Source organism: Amblyomma americanum, chromosome 2 (genome assembly GCF_052857255.1).
Source record: "Amblyomma americanum isolate KBUSLIRL-KWMA chromosome 2, ASM5285725v1, whole genome shotgun sequence".
Lineage (NCBI taxonomy): Eukaryota > Metazoa > Arthropoda > Arachnida > Ixodida > Ixodidae > Amblyomma > Amblyomma americanum.
The window spans coordinates 32,040,592-32,063,458 of record NC_135498.1 but is presented as its reverse complement, the minus strand read 5'-3'; the positions used below and the strand labels follow the sequence as shown (position 1 = coordinate 32,063,458).

Here is a 22,867-nt window from a genome sequence, read left to right as displayed (position 1 = left end):
TGGTGCGAAGCACTCCGATCCGTTTGTGGAATGTGCTTCGTACCATTCCCCTGACATCTAGTCGACATTACACGGGCCAGACGGGGCGCTGTCTAAATGTGCGCCTCCAGGAACATGCCAGGTCACTTGACGGAGGTTCGAAGACGCACTTGACCAAGCATGTCAAAAACCACGAGTCAAGTATGTCCCACTGTTCACAGAAACGGGCGTTCTCTGGAAACATAAAGATAAGACTTCCCGGGAGATTATGCAGGTCTCGGGTACAAGGAAGTCGGCCGATGAATGCGTGAGTTCGCTATCATTGCTGCTACTTGACGCTGAGGTTGTTTATCTTGAAAGAGCATTAAACTCATGATATCAGGTAGATTCGTGGTGCCGCATCGCTGTAATTGCCGGGCGCTTTTGTAACAATGTTCTGGACTGCGCATGTAACCGCTGCTTTTTTCTATATACGCTTTCTGTACTTCTAATAATTTTTGTCAGTTGTTAGTGAGCACTTGTGTTGTCGTCACTCCGCCTACGTCCTTGTCCTTGTGGTGTCACAGCACTGCGAAAGAGATTTTGCTTGCGAAGGCTACTGAGTGCAGTATTTGCAATGCAATAGACGTCAGGTGACAGCTTGCACATTTTTATTTTAATACTGAGAACACCACCTTCACGTTTTGTGGAATATAAACGGCGTGGTTTTCAATACTGCATCCTCTTATCCCCGTCGGGCCACTTTCCCCCGTTAAACACGTTGTTTAATTGCCTGCCATGACATACCCAGCAATTCTCGACAAAAGCATTTTTGATCAAGAAACCGTTTCTGAACGCAATTTTTTTCATATAATGTAAGATTTCGCTATAACAAACAATATATCCGCAGATCACCCGACGGCAGTATTGTATTTTGTTTTTTCCAATTCACGTTTTTGCTATCGTTAGAAGCGTTGCCCGTTGGTTTACTATGGCAGTCTTATCTGTTCGATGCGATCGCTGGGAACACTTTAAAAGAAATATTTTGCTACATATTAGATTAATGGATCATTACCTTCAATATTTCCATTACAGTGTCTTACAATTTTCCAATCTTCAGAATTTTACAATTTTCAGCTTCGATGGCAGCGCCGGCACATCGCTTAAGCGGGCACTACACATCTGCATCGTCGATGTAGCCATCATGGAGCCATCAAAACAATTTAACCCGAACGCCAAACTATAGCGACGTCCGCGGTATTGCGCCAGTAATCATTACTGTACGCCCGCGTTACGAACCCTCGACGCAAACGTCGCCCAGCGCTCCGACTGTACGCGTCCCCGTAACCGTACACACGGCCGGCAATACGTCTGGCTGTTGTTACTCACGTTACGACTCTACGCCTACGACGTACTCCCGCCCCCGCACTCTCCGTTCCGCAGTCAGCGTTCGGAAGGAAAAGGAGAGCGGGGCCGTATAGAGTAACGGGAGCGACAGAAAGAAACAAACAACACAGAAATTCAAGGCGCGGAAGCGGTGCGTATCGTGAGGGCGTACTACGTACCAGTCGGCTCGAGATCTCGGTTATCTCCATGACGTGGACAGCGAGTATCGCATGTGGGCCACAGCCGAAAGACGACGACGAGCTCGAGTGACGTCACCGGCGTATCCTTGGCCTCTCCTCAAGGCGTTCGCGCCGAGACACTCGAGCGAAGAAGAGAGAAGGCGGAGACACGGCGGGCGCAAGATCACTCCCCCACGGACACGAGGCACCTGCTGGAGTCTCTCCGAGTCGGAGTCGGTCGGTGGGCAGCGCAAACAACAACGAAGTCGCTCTTCGGTGATCCCTGCGCGTCCGTCTGGCTCGCAGGAGGATCGTGGACGCGTTGGTCGTTCGTGTAGTCGCCGTCGAGTCGACGCCGCGCACACGGGAGCGAACGCGGTTTGGTCGCGTAGGTGATGTGGCTACGACTGCGGTCCGTTGTGGCGCGCGAGCAAGCGCGGGTGTCTCTTCTGCGCCACCACGCCAGCGTTGGCAACGGGTTGCGCGACTCTCGACTTTTTCGAGAGCTTTCCGAGCTGGCGCGTGGGATTCGGAGCGAGGTTGGCCGAAAGAGACACGCGAGAATGGCCCCCGCGCCCGTGACCTCATGCGCTTCCTTCGTCGACGTGCCGTTGGTGGCGACAACGTATTCGCGTCGCTTGCAGAACAGGGGCGAAAGAAGACAAGTAGTTTGTCGCCTTAGTCTTGGAATGGGGGAGAACGCTCGCTTTCTCGGTTTAAACGCGCGAGGATGTGGAAAAAAAAAGGGGGAGGAGACGGAGGGAAGGGACGGAGGTAGGAGGGACGGCTAAGTGAAGAAACAAGACTAAACATAACGCGACGCCAATCGCCGGAAGTCGATGGTTTTGTTTTTCACATGTGTTGAAATTTCCTTCTTTAATGTAGCTGTCACATGCGCACATCCTGGACAATTTTATTGTTGCCCTTTGTAAATAGTGTATATATGACCACTCCCTGTGTCCTTTCTTGCTGCCCGCTCACCTCTTTCATTTCACTTTTTCAAACTGCCTGCTATCCTTTACTTCCGCTGCCCGAGCTCAGGTGCCGCCGCCACAGTGATGGCAAATGCCAGGGTTAGCAAAAATCTTTAAGCTTTCATTTTTATTATTATTTTTAATAAGCAATTACTGCTAATGTAGCGGTCGAATTCGGCAAAACGTTCATTTCGCAACTATAGGCTACGTTTGCCGCGAAAAGCTCTAGAAGGTGCCGCCAGCATCGAACGAAATTCAACAAACTTCTTGCAGAAAATTCGATACTAAATTTGAGAGAGTATCACCCGGAGGAATGCTTGTTAGAAAACAAAAAAAAAAACTTATTTTCGCACAAAGTTCTGCAGTAATAAACAAAGGAATGCTTAAACTTTGCTGCATTTCATATTTCACACGACTGCACTTCGAGTAAGGCACTCACGGACGCGGACAGTCAACATACATGCAGTCATGATTAAACCAACGAGTCCTCGTATACTATGCCGGGAACATCGGATGTTCGTTCCCGTCATGATGTTATTGTCATTTTTTTTTTCTCCCAAGTTTCTGAAAAGCCCTGACGCACATGCTGCCAGCACTGGATTGTGAAACGTCGCCTTCGGGATGAGTCGGTGAACCAAGTCGCGTCTAACAATGCACGAATCTCTTCTCCTCAAAACAAGGAGAGACGAAATAAAAAATCGCGCAAAGTGGGACAGATAGGGAACCGTGCTAACTTTAGAAACGAAACATGAATCTCTATCGCGTACACAGCCGATCTATTGACACTCCAGTCTTCCATTGAGACAGCAATGACTGCGCACCCGGTGACGTCACCCAAGGAGGGCAGCCACATCTGTGTGACACACGCAAACAGCGGCCACGACTCAGACAGTCCCGTTCGAGGCCGACGTCGTTTGGCTTTGAGGCTCTCAGCGTGGTTATATTTAGAGACGAAGCCCCGACCTGACTGTCTCTTCTCGGTTTCGAAACATGGGCGCTCGTCACAAATGTCTAGGGGGGGGGGGGGGGGGGGGGGGGCTGCTCGGTTGGCGGCGCGTTTTCCTCTGTTTACTACGTGGACAAAAGTGATGCGGCGTTAGCCTTGAGGCGCGATGTCCATTATGTGACGTATAGTACCATTCGTCGACGCGCTAAAGTGATCCGCTTGCATGCGCTCTACAAACAGGGAACGCTTGGAGACGACACGCTGCGTATAGGTGCCTTCCCCGGAGCTGTCTGCACCAACGCATAAGCGATTTAACTTGGTAAAGTAGCAAATGATTAAATAATAAGAAAGTAAATGAGGAAGTTAATAATATGTTACCCGGGCGTTGCCGTAACCAGCAGAGAAGACCCAAGAATGAAATAATCCTTCCGCGAAATGCGAAGGAGAACTGTATAGTGGAGTTCTTGCGAATCTGAGATAAGAAAGGGGAAGAGTAGCCTGCGAAACGCTGGGTGCAACTCTCGCAGCAATGCACTCCCACTGGTTGCAGAGAAGCCCATAAATGTACGTGTATTGATGACGGCGATTATGTCCTCAGGCTGAATGGCACGTACCCACGGCTGGGGATTGGCCAGGGTGCATTGCTGATACAAACGCACACTTGGGTAAGGAGTGGAGTAATTGGATAATCTTGTGACGAAGACTCGAATTTGGATTAAAAAGGAGATAAAAGAAACGGTAATGAAAGAGCTGTGAATTATATATCCGTGAATAAAATCGCACACTGGTTTCAAGGCAATAGTGCATTCTATGCAGTTCAGGAGAGCAAGCTGCCGGGCTAGTTGGTGATGCATGTTGTAAACTAGGAAGCGCAAAATACCGGACGACGGACAGAGTAAGGGACACAAAAACAGGTTCACGAGCGCTCGTGAACCTGTTTTTGTGTCCCTTACTCACTCGTGAACCTGTTTTTGTGTCCCTTACTCTGTCCCTCGTCCGGTATTTCGCGCTTCCTAGTTTACAAGTGTATTCTTCTTCTTCTTCTTCTTCTTCTTCTCTCTATATAGGTCATCTTTTTCTTCATGCGTGGTCTACTATAGTTCTTTGTCGTCTTCCTCCTTTTAACCCCCCTGAATAACACTGCACTCTGTCTTCATCCTCATCCAGTGTTTTCTTAGAGGAAACCTCTTTTCTGCCCTTTTTCATCTTTTGGGGGTTCCCATAGAAGACCACGTGATCTGTCGACGCCATCTCCTTCGCCGACTACTTTTTCCTTTTCTTCGTGTTCATATTATTCGAGGGTTCACCCGGATAACACGGACAGCCTATACTAGGCAGGGCAAAGTACGCTGCATGTCGACATGCACAGTGTACGCTTATAATGATATGGGTGCTCTTTATTGGTTCTGTGGGTGAGCTTAGTGCGGGCGAAAAACTGTCCACAAAATATCTTCAGGCAAACACTACTCTACACATTTCTGCATTAAAACTGAAGGACGGATACAGCCGACGGAATACTTGCATGACTCCCAAGTGCGAAGCCGCACGGCCAAATCTTTATTGCAAGTGCAATTCGGTTTGCAAAATAAGTGACGAAAGTGAGTACCGTTTGTGCATCACGATGACGACTTGCATGCAAGCGCTTTTTATGAAACCCTCCATTGTAGCTCAGAGGTTAGGGCATTTAGTAAGTGACATTTTAAAGACGCCCGTGTGCCTTGCGATGCCAGTGCCCGTTGAAGAACCCTATACTCCATTTCATACATCAGGTGCAACGCTGCGAAAGTTACGGAAGTAGTCCGCGCGGGAAAATAAAGGGAGGCGTGTTGCTCCGCGCTTGTTCTGTGGTCGAGTGGTCTTTGGCACGAGAAAGTGACAGCGTGTCGTCAGCAATAACAGTGCATTTAATCAAGCTGATGACAAATGTGTCATGCAGTAAGCCCGCAAACAAAGGAGTTACTATGATTTGCTCACCACAAGGAGCGCACTACTTTTTGGTCGCGGATGCAGTCAGCGCAAACAAGAGCGCTAGCATTGACAGCGTTGCACATGATGTATGAAACGGAGTATACGTGGTCTAAATCGATCTGGAACCTTTCACAACGGAGCCCCTCATAGACCGCATTGAATTCTGGGACATTAAACCAGACATACCCTACACACCAGCTTTTCATACACATACTGTCAAAGAAAGCAGTGGACTATTGAATAAGTTTTTTTCTTAAGGGAAAGAAAAAATATCAAGGAATCGAAGCATGATAACAGCCCGCGCTGTGCGAGCTCACGCGAAAGCTGCATACGCAGTTAGACTGCACCGCTCAGGTCGCTGTCATTACAGCGTTATCTGAAGGGACAAAAACTCCGAGCTAACCTTATCACCATATTTGCGCAGACACAGAAATATGCCTTTTTCCTCCTAGCGATCTAAACTGTGTATGTGCCTTCTTGTGCTTGTCTAACGGAAGTTCATTGCTCAGTGGCTCTGCAAGAGCATAACCGTTGACACTCCGGTTCATACATCACGACTACCACAGCTGCCCCATTTTGCAACGTTCTTCGTTTCCGCGAGGCAGTGCTGGCGGTGGGTTACAGTTTATAAACAGCGGGCTCTTTCTTCTCATTTCCCTCTCTCCCATTTTGTCGCTGTTATTTCGGCCCCACTCGGAAATAAACAGTGAAGGCCTCAGAGGGGCTGCAGGCTCCTTGCATCCGCCTGTCCCTTCGTTCGCCCAGTCCCGTTCCGGAGACGTCTTCCTCCAGCGCCGCTTCCTCCCGCCCCACCACCGCGAACTCACTCATGGTCGAACAAGGCTGACACGCCGGGCAGCGACGGCGGAGGAGGAGCGGTGCAGCTAGACGTGCGGAGGGAGGGCTGCCCTTGGTGATTCTAATAGAGTACCGCCGAACACGGAGGGGGCAGTGGAGCCAAGTTCACACACCCGTAGTGGGGGGGGGAGGCTTGGGGCTCCGGGACAAGGCGGTATACTTGAGAGGGCGCGGCAATCAAACCGCCCGCTTCTTTGCTCCGCGGGCACCTGTCGGCTTGTGTGTGGGGTTCACACGCCTGCCTCACGCACCCTCCACCGGGATAGTTCTATTCCGGACACCGCGCACCCTGCTGGCGCCGATATATACGGACAGCCTCCTGGGAGGTGGGGACAGCTGCACGATAGTACAGAGCGCTCGCTTCCAGATAATGCGAGGGAGTCCTTGCCGCGCTAAAGGACGCCTTCGGCGCCCGGTTATTTTGGTTTACCCCCTCCAGCTTTCCTGGTAAACTGTAGCGAAATGAGAATGGGTGAGCTACCGAACTGAGACCCACAGCGTGAAGCGGCTTCGACACTTGCAGCCGGAAGCCAGGCGCCGAGTGGTGCAAGTGACTTTCTTTTTAAAGTGATAGCGTTAAGGAGCTCGTGTCGCAGAAAATCCGGCGTCGTCGCAAGCGTCGTTAATCGTAAGGAAAAAAAAAACACGAGAGAAATTCCCAGAGAAGCAACCTATAGGAGGCAGGTGGGCCATCTAGGTCAGGTAACCTAGTGGCGTTGTCACATGTTGTGAGTCACAACCTGCCTACCGGATTGTGAGCAAACTGACCACCGTGGCAGGTAAATAAATGATTAGTTGCGATAGGTCACTCGGAAGGAGCAGCCAGGGTCCCACAAGCCCCACCGGCAGCAGCACCTGTCATCGCAGGGCAATGGCGCATCGCTTGACCGCTGCGCCATGGTGCACTGCACCGGAAGTGGTATGAGGACTCCCATGTATGCATGAATGTTAAGTAGAGAATGACCAATTCTGCATAAACGGGCACTGACCGATAAAAGCTATCGCGTCATAGCATTAAGGCGTTGCCTAAGTGTCCCCTCCATTTCTCTGCGTTGCACACTCTCTGTCCGCCGGGTCGCTAAAATAGTCTCCAAGTTTCGATCTTAAAGTTTCGCATAAATTAAAACGAGACTGGGTTCCACACACACCCGCCGCGGTGGCTCAGTGGTTAGGGCGCTCGGCTACTGACCGGAGCTCCCGGGTTCGAACCCGACCGCGGCGGCAGCGTTTTTATGGAGGCGGAACGCTAAGGCGCCCGTGTGCTGTGCGATGTCAGTGCACGTTAAAGATCCCCAGGTGGTCGAAATTATGCCGGAGCCCTCCATTGCGGCACCTCTTCCTTTCTTCTATCACTCCCTCTTTTATCCCTTCCCTTACAGCGCGGTTCAGGTGTCCAACGATACATGAGACAGATACTGCGCAATTTCCTTTCCCCCCAAACCAATTATTATTATTATTATTATTATTATTATTATTATTATTATTATTATTATTATTATTATTATTATTATTATTATTATTATTATTATTATTATTATTATACACACCTCCCAAGAAATGCAAGCGAACCACAGTAGCAATCCACTTATTGAGCTTGTAATACGGAAGAACAAAATATACAACACTATCTTAAAGTGATCTTGCTGCTAGAATGACCGGCTGATTCAGAAGAAAGGGGCTCATGCCCTCTGCAGACGTACATGCCTCAAATTTAGTGGCTAACCGCAGAATAAATATCACCGTGTAAGGCTATTCCTTCATCCCAAAGACTTCGTTAATACGAAAATTTGTGGCTATTACTAAGCTGATCCCGGTAGCGGAACGTGTGTCGCGCCATATATAAAACTGTCTATTCTCTTCGTAGTTCGAAAAGTTTGAGCTTTTACGCAGTCCTAGGGAGCCGCGAGCCGTCCAACTCTGCTTCGAAACAGCATAAATCAGCGCGAATCTTCGGCTATCGTAGCAAGCTCAATAGCCGGAGGCGATAGTGCAAGTGTGTACGATGTCCGCGTGTCGCTCCACGCCGACGCAGAGCAGCTCAGGTGTGACAAATGACTTCCGCATTTGCGTCACAACACGCCGCGCTTCGAACATCAGTCTCTCCCATTTATTTTTTTTTTCTTCTCCGCTGGCTGGAAACGAAGCGTAATAACTCAAACCTGTCTCTAACAATGGGAGCGCGGCGACAAGAATAAAACAAGAATAAAGAAACCAGCGGTATTGTCACTAGAGCTCGAGCAGAGAGCTCCGGGCATACAAGTTGGTGGAACATCCGAAGGTCCGCTTTCCATGTGAGCGCTCCCGCAAAGCAACGCGAGGCTGTTACTATCGCAAAAATTTGAGCGCATATATATATATATATATATATATATATATATATATATATATATATATATATATATATATATATATATATATATATATATATTGCCTAGTTCTTGCTATGCTGACGTTTTTTTCCTGCAGCAAAAGACTAATTTATTGCAGAAAAAAAATTAGATTTAAATATGTTCCTGCCAGTCGATTCAAAGGTGTCATGTCTTCACGGAAAAGGACATGGTGCCACCGTTTTTAAGTGAATGGCTTTGTAGCGTGGCCTCCGGTATCCACACACACACACACACACACACACACACACACACACACACACACACACACACACACACACACACACACACACACACACACACACACACACACACACACACACACACACACACACACACACACACACACACACACACACACACACACACACACACACACACGCACGCACACACGCACACACACACACACACACACACACACACACACACACACACACACACACACACACACACACACACACACACACACACACACACACACACACACACACACACACACACACACACACACACACACACACACCCGTGTCGAGTCTGTCGACGCATGCATTACTTGCGAAATCGGCCGGTGGTGGCGACACCTGTATTTCGTTTTTTCAAAATTTTCTATAGTCGGATACAAGTCAAGAAAAAAGCGGCTTTTTCCAGTCAAAGGACCCCCTTCCAGACAATGGCGTCGGCTGACTTCTATGAGCCCGCTAGCGTGAGCAGCATGACAGTGCAGGGAGGGGACTATACCCTTCCATCTGCCACTCCCTGCATTGTCCCGCTACCAGGTTCATGAGATTCTGCCGTCGCCATTGGCTGGAAAGGGTTCCTTGACGGGGGAAAGCCGCTTTGTTCTTGAGTTGTGTCTCACTGTAGATTACAGAAGCTCCGTTTTCTGTGAGCATTGTCTCTCTGTGATTAAAATGCGGTACCATATCGATTCAGGTTAACTTCTACTTGTCCTCATTGTTCTTTTAACGTACAATGGCAAAGTAGGGGCAGTGTACCTGGCTTCAATAGAAATCCAGCGACGAGTTCCGCAGCGTGCCAGCTATAGCCGCACTGCGCGCTTTAACAGATAAACACGGAACTCAACGGTGACATTATGCGGGGAGCATGGTTGCACAAGCTTCGCTCTCCACCCCACGCGAATAGCATTGCAGTCAGATACGCAGAAGTCAAACAGATAGAGACACCGCGAGAGGACAGACGGAAAAGAGTTCCGCGTTGTTTCTCTGAAACACAGTGGATCTTCTGAAATCCGCACACTGTTCCGCTAACAAGGATGTGGGGCAGTTCATCGCTTACCCCCGCACTGGCAACGAAACAGAGCGTACACATCCTGTACAGAGTGCAGCGACACTTGAGCTCCGTGCTTTCCGCCGGAGGCCACGCCTTCCGCACTGGCGCTGTAAGGACACGCGGTGTTGTGCAGAGATACATGTCAAGTGCGGCCTCTCGACAGAGGCCGCGCGCTGATAAGAGCGGAGGTAGGGCAGTTTACTGCGGGGGAATCCCCAGCGAGCACTGAACAGAGGCGACTGATAAGACAGTCTGGACACTCACTGTAATTTCCCCGCACGCAGACAGCTGTATACCGCCGGCCCAACACGCGCGCGTGCTTAATATAATAACAATTGGTTTTTTGGGGAAAGGAAATGGCGCAGTATATGTCTCATATATCTTTGGACACCTGAACCGCGCCGTAAGGAATGGGATAAAGGATGGAGTGAAAGAAGAAAGGAAGAGAGGGGTGCCGTAGTGGAGGGCTCCGGAATAATTTCGACCACTAGGGGATCTTTAACGTGCGCTGACATCGCACAACACACGGGCGCCTTGGCGTTTTGCCTCCACCGAAACGCAGCCGCCGCGGTCGGGTTCGAACCCGGGAACTCCGGATCAGTAGCCGAGCGCGCTAACCACTGAGCCACCGCGACGGGTCGCGCGTGCTTGCGCGGTCTGAGAAAATGGGACATCCCGTGGCCAGCCCTTTAACTTCTCAATAATAATAATAATAATAATAATAATAATAATAATAATAATAATAATAATAATAATAATAATAATAATAATAATAATAATAATAATAATAATAATAATAATAATTGGTTTTTTTTGGGGGAAAAGGAAATTGCGCAGTATCTGTCTCATATATCGTTGGACACCTGAACCGCGCCGTAAGGGAATGGATAAAAGAGGGAGTGAAAGAAGAAAGGAAGAGAGAGGTGCCGTAGTGGAGGGCTCCGGAATAATTTCGACCACCTGGTGATCTTTAACGTGCACTGACATCGCACAGCACACGGGCGCCTTAGCGTTTTTCCTCCATAAAAACGCAGCCGCCGCGGTCGAGTTCGAACCCGGGAACTCCGGATCAGTAGTCGAGCGCCCTAACCACTGAGCCACCGCGGCGGGGCTTTAACTTTTGTTTTTAACTTCTCACCCGATTTGCGTTTTTGGCTGGATGGCGCACTTTTCGATGTCGTCGTGCATTTACATTACACCGTCGATTTTTCAGCCTTTGCTTTTCTATCCCTTTATTTAATTTTTATTCTTTGCCGCGTCAAATATTCCACAGTGCACATCAAGGTCTCGTTCCCAGCTCGAACTCTCTACCACTTTATAGAGGTTTATTGAGGTAATACATAGTTCTTGCCCTTGAGGCAGGGCAAAAGGCGGTAACATAGCCTCCTGACTAGGCCCTGGCCTCAGAGGGCGCCGACGGTGCAGCAACAGTGGCGCGTCACCAGTCGCTCTCCACAACGACAGTTATGCAAGAACAAGTAACATTATCCAGAATATTGTACTGTGACAAAATGTACATACGAAAAACATAATGTAACAGTGCTGTGCAAAAAGCAAAAGGAAAGTAAAAAAAAAGAGTTGGTTAGTAAATTTAAAGGCAGTCAGTGAAAAAAATGCTCTGTTCAGGGTGGGAGTAAGAAGTGAAAAGAAAAAAGAACAGAAGACCGCGCATTACAAAAATTATGCAGACAGTAATATGAAATTACAGCATTCACGTTTAAATTTTCAAGCCGTTTTATATTTCTTCGCAATATCAAGTAATTTAGGGTGAGCATTACAGATTAGCATGATTTGATATTCCACAGTTTCCTTTCCATAATTGGTACGAGGACGCTCTACTACAGCTGAGGTTTGCCGAAAAAATGACGTTCCAATTCAGGGCTCTGCACAGAAAGCGCAGCTCGTGTTTCTACTACAGCATGACGTATAATACCAATTATTATTAAAACCAACTCCACAGCCTTTCGTCAGAAGCGTTGCGCTGAGCGTTGCAGTTGCTTCATTTCGTTTGCAGTCAATTTGTGGGGCTAAAGAGGTACAGTCACCCGCTGCAGTAGCTCAGTGGTTAGCGCGCTCGGCTACTGATCCAGAGTACCCAGGTTCGAACCCGACCGCGGCGGCCGCGTTTCGTTGGAGGCGGAACGCAAAGGCGTCCGTGTGCTGTGCGATGTCAGTGCGCGTTAAAGATCCGCAGGGGGTCGAAATTATTCCGGAGCCCTCCCCTACGTCACCTCTTTCTTCAATTCTTCTTTCACTCCCTCCTTTCACAGCGTCACTTCACTTTCCCAACAACCAATATTCCAATTTTATCCGGTACCTGCACATCACACGTGCCTCCTCAGTTCTTCTGCCTTCGCTTTCAGTAATAGCCGGCGTTCCAGCCCAGCACTGCGCAAATTCAACAATGCCTAGTAAAGTTGGCGCTCGTTCCCGGATGCTAGCGACCGCATTCCTGCAGGTGAGCGTTCCGCAGCCCACTCTATTAAACGATGCGTCCGGTTGCCGTTGACGCAATGCATTTTTTTCCCTTTTGTTTCTATTTTTAATACATCTTACGGCTTCACTGATAGCGTTTCTCTTTTGAAATGCATGCACACTCGCTACTAACGCACGAACACCATTGAGCGAAAATTCCGTCGGCTAAGAGGTGCCATCAGATGTGCTGGAACCACAGAAGCATGAGGCATTTCCTTCTAACGCCTCAAAAACAAGCGAACAAACAAATGACACACTGCCGCACCGGAAATAACTGCGACTCCTCTCTCCCGCAGACGACGACAATAAGCAGAAAGCAAAGCAGATCCTCGTCTTGGGACTACTGTTCCTTGCGCGCCCACTCTCTCAAGCAGCATACGTGAGCGAACCTTTCTTCTGCTCGCCTTTCACACGGCGCGAGAGTCTTGTAACGCGAGCGCTTAAGAAGACGGCAAAGAGCGAAGGCTGGGATAAATGCATTAAGGAGGCAGCGGGAGATTTAAAAAAGTAATAAAATGGTGGGAGAGGGTGAAACGGGAGAACTAAAAGGAACAAACTCGGACCGGGCGTCCAGAATACCGCGCGAGAAATTCCTCGCTCGCTCCGGCTCGCAACGAGTTAGCAACGAGCATCTTAAAGCGCCCCCTCTCGGTGGCGCGCCCCAACAACAAGAACAACGGAAGCGGCGGAGGCAGCCAGGGCCATGCGGTGCAGCATCCTGAATCATTCCGGTCATGCCGCCGGAGAAAGGCTCCAAACGTGTCTTGCTGCCTTGCAGGATGGCAGCGCCACCCTGTGTGCGAAGCGAGAAAGTCTGTCTGTGCGAAGGATTCTCCGCCGTGATCCGGGAGCCCGAAATAGTCGCCACGCCCCCCTCCCTCCAATCTCCTCTCGTACCGTTCCAACCTGCTCCTACATCTCTCCTCCGTCATCATCTTTCCAGAGGCGTCCCAAACCGCACCTCGAGAATTCCTCCGACTCTTCTTGAGCGTGCTACTTGCTTAGGCCATAATTTGTTCCTCATTTTCTTCCCCTCATCGCTCACTGCGTGCGCATTGTTCGCGTTTCTTTCTTTTAGTTTGTTTCTGCCCCGCACCGTGCAGCTACTGTCTCAACTGCTGCACGGTAGCACGAAATAACTCGGCCGTAATTACGGTTTGTGCGCACGAAGGTGCAACGCGCGGACGTTGAAAGATTTTGCGGTTCCGGCTGCCCGATTACCGTTACGGCGTGTTCCGATCAGCGATCCGGAGCAAGTTTTGTTGCTCCGAGAAAGCGAAGAGCGTGTTTCAATACGGGATTTGGATTCAGATCTCGAGTTCTAATTGGACCGTGACGGTTTGGTCTCTAGAGTCCCTACACACCTTGCTCCATCGTGGATTCGGAGAGCTGCTCCAGTTCACCGATTAGAATACGCCATCAGTAAAGGCAGTAGTACACGTTTGAAAGAACTAAAAGAAGAAGAAAGGGAAGGACACAAAGCTCTAACCCCCCCCCCCCCCCCCCCCACGCTACATGCTATGGTAATGGAATTTTTCCAGGTGCATACAAGAAAGATGCAAGTTCTTCGTTACTGTCGTAGCCATCATGACAGACAGTTTTACGAGCTTTTAAGAGAATTCGTTGAAAGTATAAGTTGCGTAAGAAGCTCTTCAAAGATACTTGATCGCAAGCGTGAATGAGACACGTTTTGTAGCAGCTCTGCAAGCGCATTTTTCTATCGGCAGTCCAGAGGAATTTTAGAATGACATTTACACTAACCGGACTGCAGTCATTATAAACGCGGAAGTGCAATGTTGCGCCTCCTTTAATGAGGGAGTCCACGAGGAAGCTACGACGCTCCGCTTTATATAGACCTCCTATAACGGGACCATGAAAATAATAGCCCCGTGCTGAGAGCAGCCGCAGTCCCATCATGAGAAACAAGACTGCTGCTTTTCTTCCTTCCTGGCACTGGGCGACAACAGAGACGAGTGGTATGCGCATCACGCTCTCAGCTGCTTCCATCTTTGGTACCAGATAACTGAAACCCCGCCACCAGAGGTGCGAGCCATTCCGCAGGCCCAACATAGGCTGCGTTGCCCCGCGCTTGACGTCTCGCATGCCGACGACCTCTTGTCGCAGCTACAATAGATCGTGAAAGGAAAGTCCGTAGTTCACTGAACGAGCTCAACACGTACACTCTCATCGGTTTATGAGAGCCATCTTGGAGAGTCAAATCCGCCATGGGATGGATGGATGGAAGGTAGGAGCGTCCCCTTTGAAACGGGGCAGTGGTAGTTGCCACCATATGCTCAGTTTTTTTCCTTTATTTTTGTTTACTCTGCTGTAAGTTAATAAAATTCGCCATTTTCTTTAAAATACACCTTCCTACGCTTTAGAACTTATGTCACCTCTCTGCTTTTGAGCCACCAATCCTCCAATCGCTTTTTTCTAATTTCCACCGCACATTTATTTACGCGACTATTATCTCTAAATTCTAAGGCCTCAGGAAGAGTGACTGGGCCTGCATCGACATCGGGATGGATACCATCACATTTTAGAATGAGGTGTTTATTGTTTCTACAGATTTACCACACACAGCACATGTGTCATCTTCTTCGTTAAATTTCTTTTTGTACCTGCGCGCTCTAAGACACCCTGACCTAGCTTCAAAGAGGAGGGCACTGCCTCTTGAGTTATCATAAAACGTTTCCTTCCTGATCTGCCTTTTCCAGCATCAATATAGTTCTACACTATGCTTCTTTTTCATTGAATCTATCCAATTTTCACAAGATATGGCGCCCTCTGTGAGGAGTGGCAAAAGTTAGTTTTCTACGGTTGAAAACGAACACGCGAGGTAGACGCAGGAGCGATCTAGTTCCACGAGGAACCAGCGCTCCTGCGAAGTGGCAAGTGCATGCTTGACAGCTGCCGCCATTTGTCGCAAGCGCTTGTCACTAACATGAACTGCGCATGCGCAATAGGAGCGGGCGGTTTCATTTTCAACCAGTGGAGCTGGAGGAGAAGAGGCGCGCATGCGCAGAACGGTCTTGTGAATAATAATAATTGGTTTTTCGGGGAAAGGAAATGGCGCAGTATCTGTCTCATATATCGTTGGACACCTGAACCGCGCCGTAAGGGAAGGGGTAAAGGAGGGAGTGAAAGTAGAAAGGAAGAAGAGGTGCCGTAGTAAAGGGCTCCGGAATAATTTCGACCACCTGAGGATCTTTAACGTGCACTGACATCGCACAGCACACGGGCGCCTTAGCGTTTTTCCTCCATAAAAACGCAGCCGCCGCGGTCGGGTTCGAACCCGGGAACTCCGGATCAGTAGTCGAGCGCCCTAACCACTGAGCTATCACGGCGGGTATGTGAAAAAGGCCTTGTGAAAAAGGCGGATTATGAGCTGTGGTGTTTCGGCGGCGGAATCGCATTTTTAAAATTTGCATTCAGCTTCCTGGTGGTGGTGGTAGTGGTTTTATTAACAATAATAGTAAAAAGGAAGGAAAAAGATTTTTGCTAGCCCCGGCATCTGCCATCGATACTGAAGCACCTGAGCTGGGGCAGCGGAAATAAAGGATAGCAGGCAGAATGGAGAAATGAAATGAAAGAGGTGAGGGGAGAGGAATAGAGGATAGGGGGAGAAGTAATATGTACAAACTATTTACACAATAAGAAATGTGTCCAGGTTGTGCGCGAGATTAGTTCATTTTAGAGGAATTAAATCACACACGCGCACAACACTGTGTTCCTGGGCATTTTTTTGTTTGTTTCTTTCGAAGGCGCGAGAGCACGTTGAAAATTTTCAAATGTCACTAAAACCAAACACCGAGCTTTTGAATACATAGGTATATAGAGGCTCACTGGCAGGGCTGCGAGCGAGATAAATTTTCTGTGCTGTGCGACCACCTCACGGTTTGCGCTAATTTTGAAATGTAGACGAGAGGCTAAGGAAAAAGAACGTAACCCATGCCTGCACAACTAATGTGTCGCATGCTGTAGTAGATACGACAAAGGATCTTTGGGAATATCTGGCCGAGGAGTGATTTAGCGGCTATGCGTTCATATGCCGAGTGCGAGGCTGCGTGTTCAATTGCCAGCTGTGGCAGTCGCATTGCGACGAAGGTGAAATGCAAAAACTCTAGTGAACTGAGATTATGGTGATCGCCATAATCCAAAATTTATCCGCTTCGGGGCGCTTCATTAGGGCGCGCGTTACATACTGGACGCTGTTTGAACGAGCAAAGATCATAGGTAACTTTTATTTTAATGAGATGTAATTTCTAAACGCCTCAAGCAGCGTAAAGGCAAATGCCATTATTGCCGCAGCGCAACCATTAATGGAGCAGAGTGAGTACGTTTAAAGACAATAGCTAGGCGGGCGAGTTGGCGTCTGTTTCCTGATTAAACTTCAGTTGACAATCAGCGCTTGTCCTGTGTTTTTTTCCCCTTCCGTCTTCGTTTTTCGCGCTGTTATTTTTGAACGTTTAAAGAGTTCTTCTCCCGGACACTTTTGCCATTGCACTGGATTAAATGCTTTAGGGCAATTTACAGGTGCACTTAGTGTTACTTTGGTGTGTGTGATGAGTAAAGACAATCAATCAATCAATCAATCAATCAATCAATCAATCAATCAATCAATCAGCCGTTACTTTCTACCAGATGAGACTGTTGCATTTTACCCCGTCAACCTTATCTTTCTTCCACCTTCTTTCTACTTTATCTTTCTTTCTTGTTAATTTGAAACTCTGTTATCGGCCGTCTATATGAAATGGAAGATCAGATACCGCGAGGACCTGTGAACCAGCAATCTGCCGGCGCACGTGTCACCAATGGCGTCCTATGACGGGTGACGTGTAAGAGATACGTATAGGTTGATTGACTGACGCGGAGCGTCGCCAAGGTACGCTCGTTATTGCTCGTGCAGAGTACAGTCAGAACACGTGGGCAGCTTCTATTCACACTCCGGTCGCTCACTACTGTTGACACATTCGCAGCCGCAAATAGAACCGCCAGTGAGTCACCGTAGTGGCGATGGCCAGCGTCGGTGGCGTCATGTGGCGAGACGCCCCCCCCTCCCCATCCTCCTGGGTGATGATTTCATCCGAGCACTTCCGCGTAGCAACTTGCGCCCATTCAGCATTCAACTTGCTTAGAAAGCGCTCGTATTCACTCATACAGTCAAAAGTGGCGTCGCGACCGCCTTTAGGATAAAGCAAGATGTCCACCTGTTGGACATGGGCGGAGGTATAACGCTAAAAACATACGAATTTTACTGCGCGGATATGTATATATACTTCTTTTCTGTAGAGCAAAAACTAAGTCGTGTCTTTTTACTCGAATATGTTCGGGAAAATTTTCGCACAGTAATTATGGGCGCATACTTCATTTTACCGCTTCTAGCTTTCGTTATTCTCTCGAATGGTTCTCAGCAATGTCTTCCAAATGTGAAACAGTGTGTTTTCCTAAAAAATTGTTTTGCATTGTGTAATTTGTAATTGTTGTGTGCGCCCCTATCCTGTTTACGACTTTTTACAAGGCTAGAAATATGTGTATGTAAATAAAGAAACAAATAAACTCGCTTGACCTCTGAATACCGAAACCATACTATTACACTGTAACAGAAGTGCTACACAGAAAGCTGCAAGAGAAATGAATCCGACTTTTATTGAAATCTACTCGCATATGTTACTCTATATTACAACGCGCAACATTACCTCACTTTCGCGCAGTCTTCTTCGCGAATGGCGCCTTTGACGAATTACTCTACGCCCCTCCGTGAATCCGTGGATGCGCGTAGCGGGAATTTGTCACATTTGCCTTGATTTAGGTCATCAGTATGGATCAGGCTAAGTTCCAGAGCAAAAATTTGGGAGAGATCTGTTTCCGAAAAGAAATATGGGGGGGGGGGGGGGGAGAGAACGAATAATTTTGAGAGGGACACCAGAAGAAATGCGAGTCAGAACCAAAAATGCTATAGCTGTGACGCCGAGCTGGTATCTGGCGAGAGGCGCGAACTTTGAGGCTGCTGATTACTCAACTCAACTCATGAGCAGAGCGCAAGTCAGGGGAAATCTCCCTGATTTCCTTTCATACAAGCGAGCGGACACGCCACTAACCTCGTGGAGTGATCGAACGCACGACCTCAGCAGCAGAGCGCGAACACTTTTCAGAGGCTGCTCAACCCACTGCATGCGGCCTGACAACGCTCGGCGCGGGGGCATCTGGCAGAGACTCAATCACCCAAGCAGTGCTTCGTCATCCGCCGCACGTGCACAACGTGCCTGCCGCACGCCAAAGACCACCGACCGTGCGGCGCCATTGCCACATAAAACAGATGACAAGAAACGTGGCGCACTACACCGTCATAGGCCGACACTGAGCTTAAAGTCGCATTATGGAACACGCTATGCGCGAGCAGTCAAAAGGCCACCATGTACGTCATCGGAGCTTGCAAAAATACACTTGAATGACGGAGCTCGCGATTCAGTTCAATATGGACAACCGGCGAAGTTAATACACAGATTCCTTCCTCTCAAAAAGATTACTGCTTTTACGGATCACCTCCATTACCGAGTACCTATACAAAGGTTACTAGCACCTGACGCACTCTGTGTGGTATGGAACGTTGGTCAAGTTCATAGCCATTCATACTGGCTATCGTCATACTGAGTACTATATCTTCGTCGTACCGTCTACATCATCACTGTCTTGTCCTTATTTTGATTGCCTCTGCCTGCAACAAAGCCAGCATATTTTCGCCAGGACCCGTTCCTGCTGTTAGCGCACTGACTGCGTCGTTGATGTTAATAACACTAATGTTCTTATAATTTAGTTGATTGATGAAAATCAACAAACGATGTTACAACAACGAAGAGCTACCGGTAAGAGCTGCAAAAAGTGAGTGTCGAAGCACATTAAGAGGGTCTCTGTCATATTTTGACGCTCACATATCACGTCTACGGCAAAACAGAGAGAACAACATGTCTGCGATAAATGGCGCGGAGCAACCTCTACACCCGCTCTACACGCCTGCACTATATTTAAAGGAAGGCGCCATGGCTTGTAGACTGCTGGAATTGACGTCACCGGGGCCGCTACGTTCGGGTATTATAAAAAGGGAACAGGAAGAGAGAAAACACCGTGGAGCAACTTATCAGAGATTGTTATCGCCAACAGCACTTAAACGCATCTGCGAGCACCCGTCGATGACGTCACTCCCACGCCTTGAATAGCAACTCGCCGCGCAGTGCACAATGGGTCCCCCAGTTCACAGCGAGGGGCAAGAGGTCCCCCCACCGGCATATGGCAGTTTGTCTAGGTGGTGTTGCATATGGCAGCAGACCGTCGCTGAGTGGGGAGGCGAAACGCGAGATTTAAAACGACGGGCACTGCACGTCGCCATCAGTCCTCCGCGGCACTGCTGCAAAACCGAAGACTTTCTATTTGCGGAGGCGGCGGCTGCATCGGGACGACAGGGGTCGCCCGCTGCGAAATTTACAAAGTGAGCGCGCGTGCCCCTCACCCCTCCCTCCCCCCCCCCCCCCCACACACACACACACACACAACAACAGCAGCAAGGGAGCATGCGCGTTCGCTTGGTCGTATATTCAATTTCGCGCTCTAGGGAGACAGACGGCCGAACGGGGTGGCTGCTGTCGCTGTGGTGACTAATGACAGTGCTACAAGAAGGGGGAGGAATGGGGGAAGAGGTTCAATGGTGTGGTGCGAGTTAGAATAGCAGTAAAACATCGTAAAGCAGGAGCGGTACCGTAGTGGTGGCGCTTCCGAAGAAAGACGCCGACAGTATTGGGAGGAGTCGTAAAAAAAGCTCCGGGCGGGAGTGTTTGTGCGTGTGAGCGCGCGTTTATGCCCTTCGCCGTCGGGTGGCGCGCACGCTTTTGGAGCGGTCGCGTGAGTCGCGAGCCCTTGGAGAAAGAACGCGGTCGTTTCCGGTCGCATCTGCTAGCGCTCGAATACCTCGCCAACGGCGGAGAGGAGCGAGTTAAGGACTTTCAGAGACGGGCACCGTCGAGAGTTTTGTGACAGTGCATCGTCAATCTTGCGTGCAAAGGAGAGAGGTTTGACATCGGCTCCTTTTAGTGAGATCAAACGATAGGCGCTGCAATATAACACGAAACACAAAGGCAGATGAAAGAAAACAAAGGTAAAGATAGATTGTACAGTTAGAGGCCGTTTGTGAGAGCTAGGCCAAATGGCAGCACATAATGGCAGAAAAATATAAACAAAAACAGGTCTAGTCGTCTGTGATCGATGATCTGGCTTCACTGCTTTTGTTATATTGGCTTCCTATTAAATACAATCATCACCCCCCCCCCCCTTTTTTTTTTCTTTCCTGTCACACTTGTTACAACGTTTTCGAGGATATGTTTCCTTCAGTTTTCCGCAAGCAGTAAAACCTAGGTGCTGGCGTGCGGATCAAAATCGCAGAAAAAATAGCGAAGCACCATAAATGCATATAGTGCTTTAGAATATAGCGGCGCCAAGCTGGATGCCAGGACGCTATTGCCTAAACGTCCACATGACAAACCACCCGCTACTGTAGTAGCGTTTAATAGTTTAGCCTCAATTAAAACGATCACCCACAAAGGTCAGGCGAAGACAAGCGTGTAAGAAGTTAGAAGCCACTATTTATTGTCTTCGGGTTATCGCTGTCCACTCTTCGCCCAGCCCAAGGATGAAAAGCCATGACAGCTTTATTTCTAGTCTTGGCGTCGGCAGTGCGCTCTTTCTGTACATTTGATTTCACTAGTGCGCACGGACAAAGGCGCGAGGGGTGAGTTTCCCGCCAGGAGTGCAAACATCGTAAACGACGTGCACGCGAGTTGAGGTAGGGAGGGGGCAAAAACGCCTCTCCTCCGTCCCTCTCATCCATTACCCCCTACTGTGTCACGGTGGGCGCCCCGGAATATTGCGTCGCTGGCGGATGAAGACGTCATTTCGAGATTCTGGCAGAAATGGTGGGGGGGGGGGGGGCGCTCCCCGTAGGTATGGCGCAACGAGGTGGCCTTGCTAGCGTCCCTGAAACCTGGAAGTTGATGCGATTCGCGCGCGAGGAGGGCTGGCGCCGGTGTTTGCGCTCCGTGCGCCAGTCGGGAGGCAGGTGGGTCCGATTAAAAAAGTAACGGTGTGTATGTCAGTGTGTTTTTTCACTTCGCTCTTACCTGCAGTTATTTGCGACCACAACATACTATTTTTTTTCATGTTAGCACGATTAATAATAATAATAATAATAATAATAATAATAATTGGTTTCTTGGGAAAGGAAACGGCGCAGTATCTGTCTCACATATCGCTGGACACCTGAACCGCGCCGTAAGGGAAGGGATAAAGGAGGGAGTGAAAGAAGAAAGAGGTGTCGTAGTGGAGGGCTCCGGAATAATTTCGACTACCTGGGGATCTTGAACGTGCACTGACATCGCTCAGCACACGGGCGCCTTAGCGTTTTGCCTCCATAAAAACGCAGCCGCCGCGGCCGGGTTCGAACCAGGGAACTACGGATCAGTAGCCGAGCGCCTAACCACTGAGCCACCGCGGCGGGTTAGCACGATTTATCGTATGCGGTCCTGGGAAACATTAACATTTTATTTCCAAACAATACTGTCATTTCGCGCTCAGCAACAGCGTCACATTGTAGCCTACACACGCAACAGTACAGGCATAGTAGATAAGGTAAGGAGGAAAGGGCGCATTGGGTTAGATTTCAATCAAGTTTTCCAGTAATTTGCTCTCAGTCGTTCAGCAAGTCAGTTCGTTGAATATACCGTATAGGTTAAGCCTGTAGAGATATTTATGGTTAAGAAAAACTACAAGTTGTTGACGACTACAGTCACACATGATCTAGAGCATTCGAGTGGCGCTACGCGGAGGAAATAAAGCCAAATTCTAAAGCAGGTATTGACTTTGACTGACAACACTTGCGCTAGGGCTGAGCCGAACAGACATGAGAACCGCATCGGCACATGCGCCTTCCCCGCCGCGGTGGCTCAGTGGTTAGAGCGCTCGGCTACTGATCCGGAGTTCCGGGGCTCGAACCCGACCGCGGCGGCTGCGTTTTTATGGAGGAAAAACGCTAAGGCGCCCGTGTGCTGTGCGATGTCAGTGCACGTTAAAGATCCCGAGGTGGTCGAAATTATTCCGGAGCCCTCCACTACGGCACCTTTCTTCTTTCACTCCCTCCCTTATCCCTTCCCTTACGGCGCGGTTCAGGTGGTGGTGGTAGTGGTTTTATTAAAAATAATAGTAAAAAGGAAGGAAAAGATTTTTGCTAGCCCCGGCATCTGCCATCGATACTGAAGCACCTGAGCTGGGGCAGCGGAAATAAAGGACAGCAGGCAGAATGGAGAAATGAAATGAAAGAGGTGAGGGGACAGGAATAGAGGACAGGGGGAGAAGTAATATGTACAAACTATTTACACAATAAGAAATGTGTCCAGGTTGTGC

General features: G+C 49.0%; 1 protein-coding gene across 5 annotated transcripts in view; it reads right to left on the bottom strand.

The window, feature by feature from the left end:
- Nucleotides 1-22,867, bottom strand: part of Sarm (sterile alpha and armadillo motif) — a 172,285-nt gene that overhangs the window by 75,964 nt on the left and 73,454 nt on the right. Inside the window, exon 1 of one of the 5 annotated variants that reach the window (XM_077653742.1) lies at nucleotides 1,524-2,214. The exons of the other annotated variants lie outside the window; for them this stretch is intronic. Coding sequence (XP_077509868.1) covers nucleotides 1,524-1,553 — 30 coding nt within the window. The 5' untranslated portion in view covers nucleotides 1,554-2,214. Of the gene's footprint in view, nucleotides 1-1,523; nucleotides 2,215-22,867 lie in introns of those variants that run through there. 5 annotated transcript variants of the gene reach the window in all.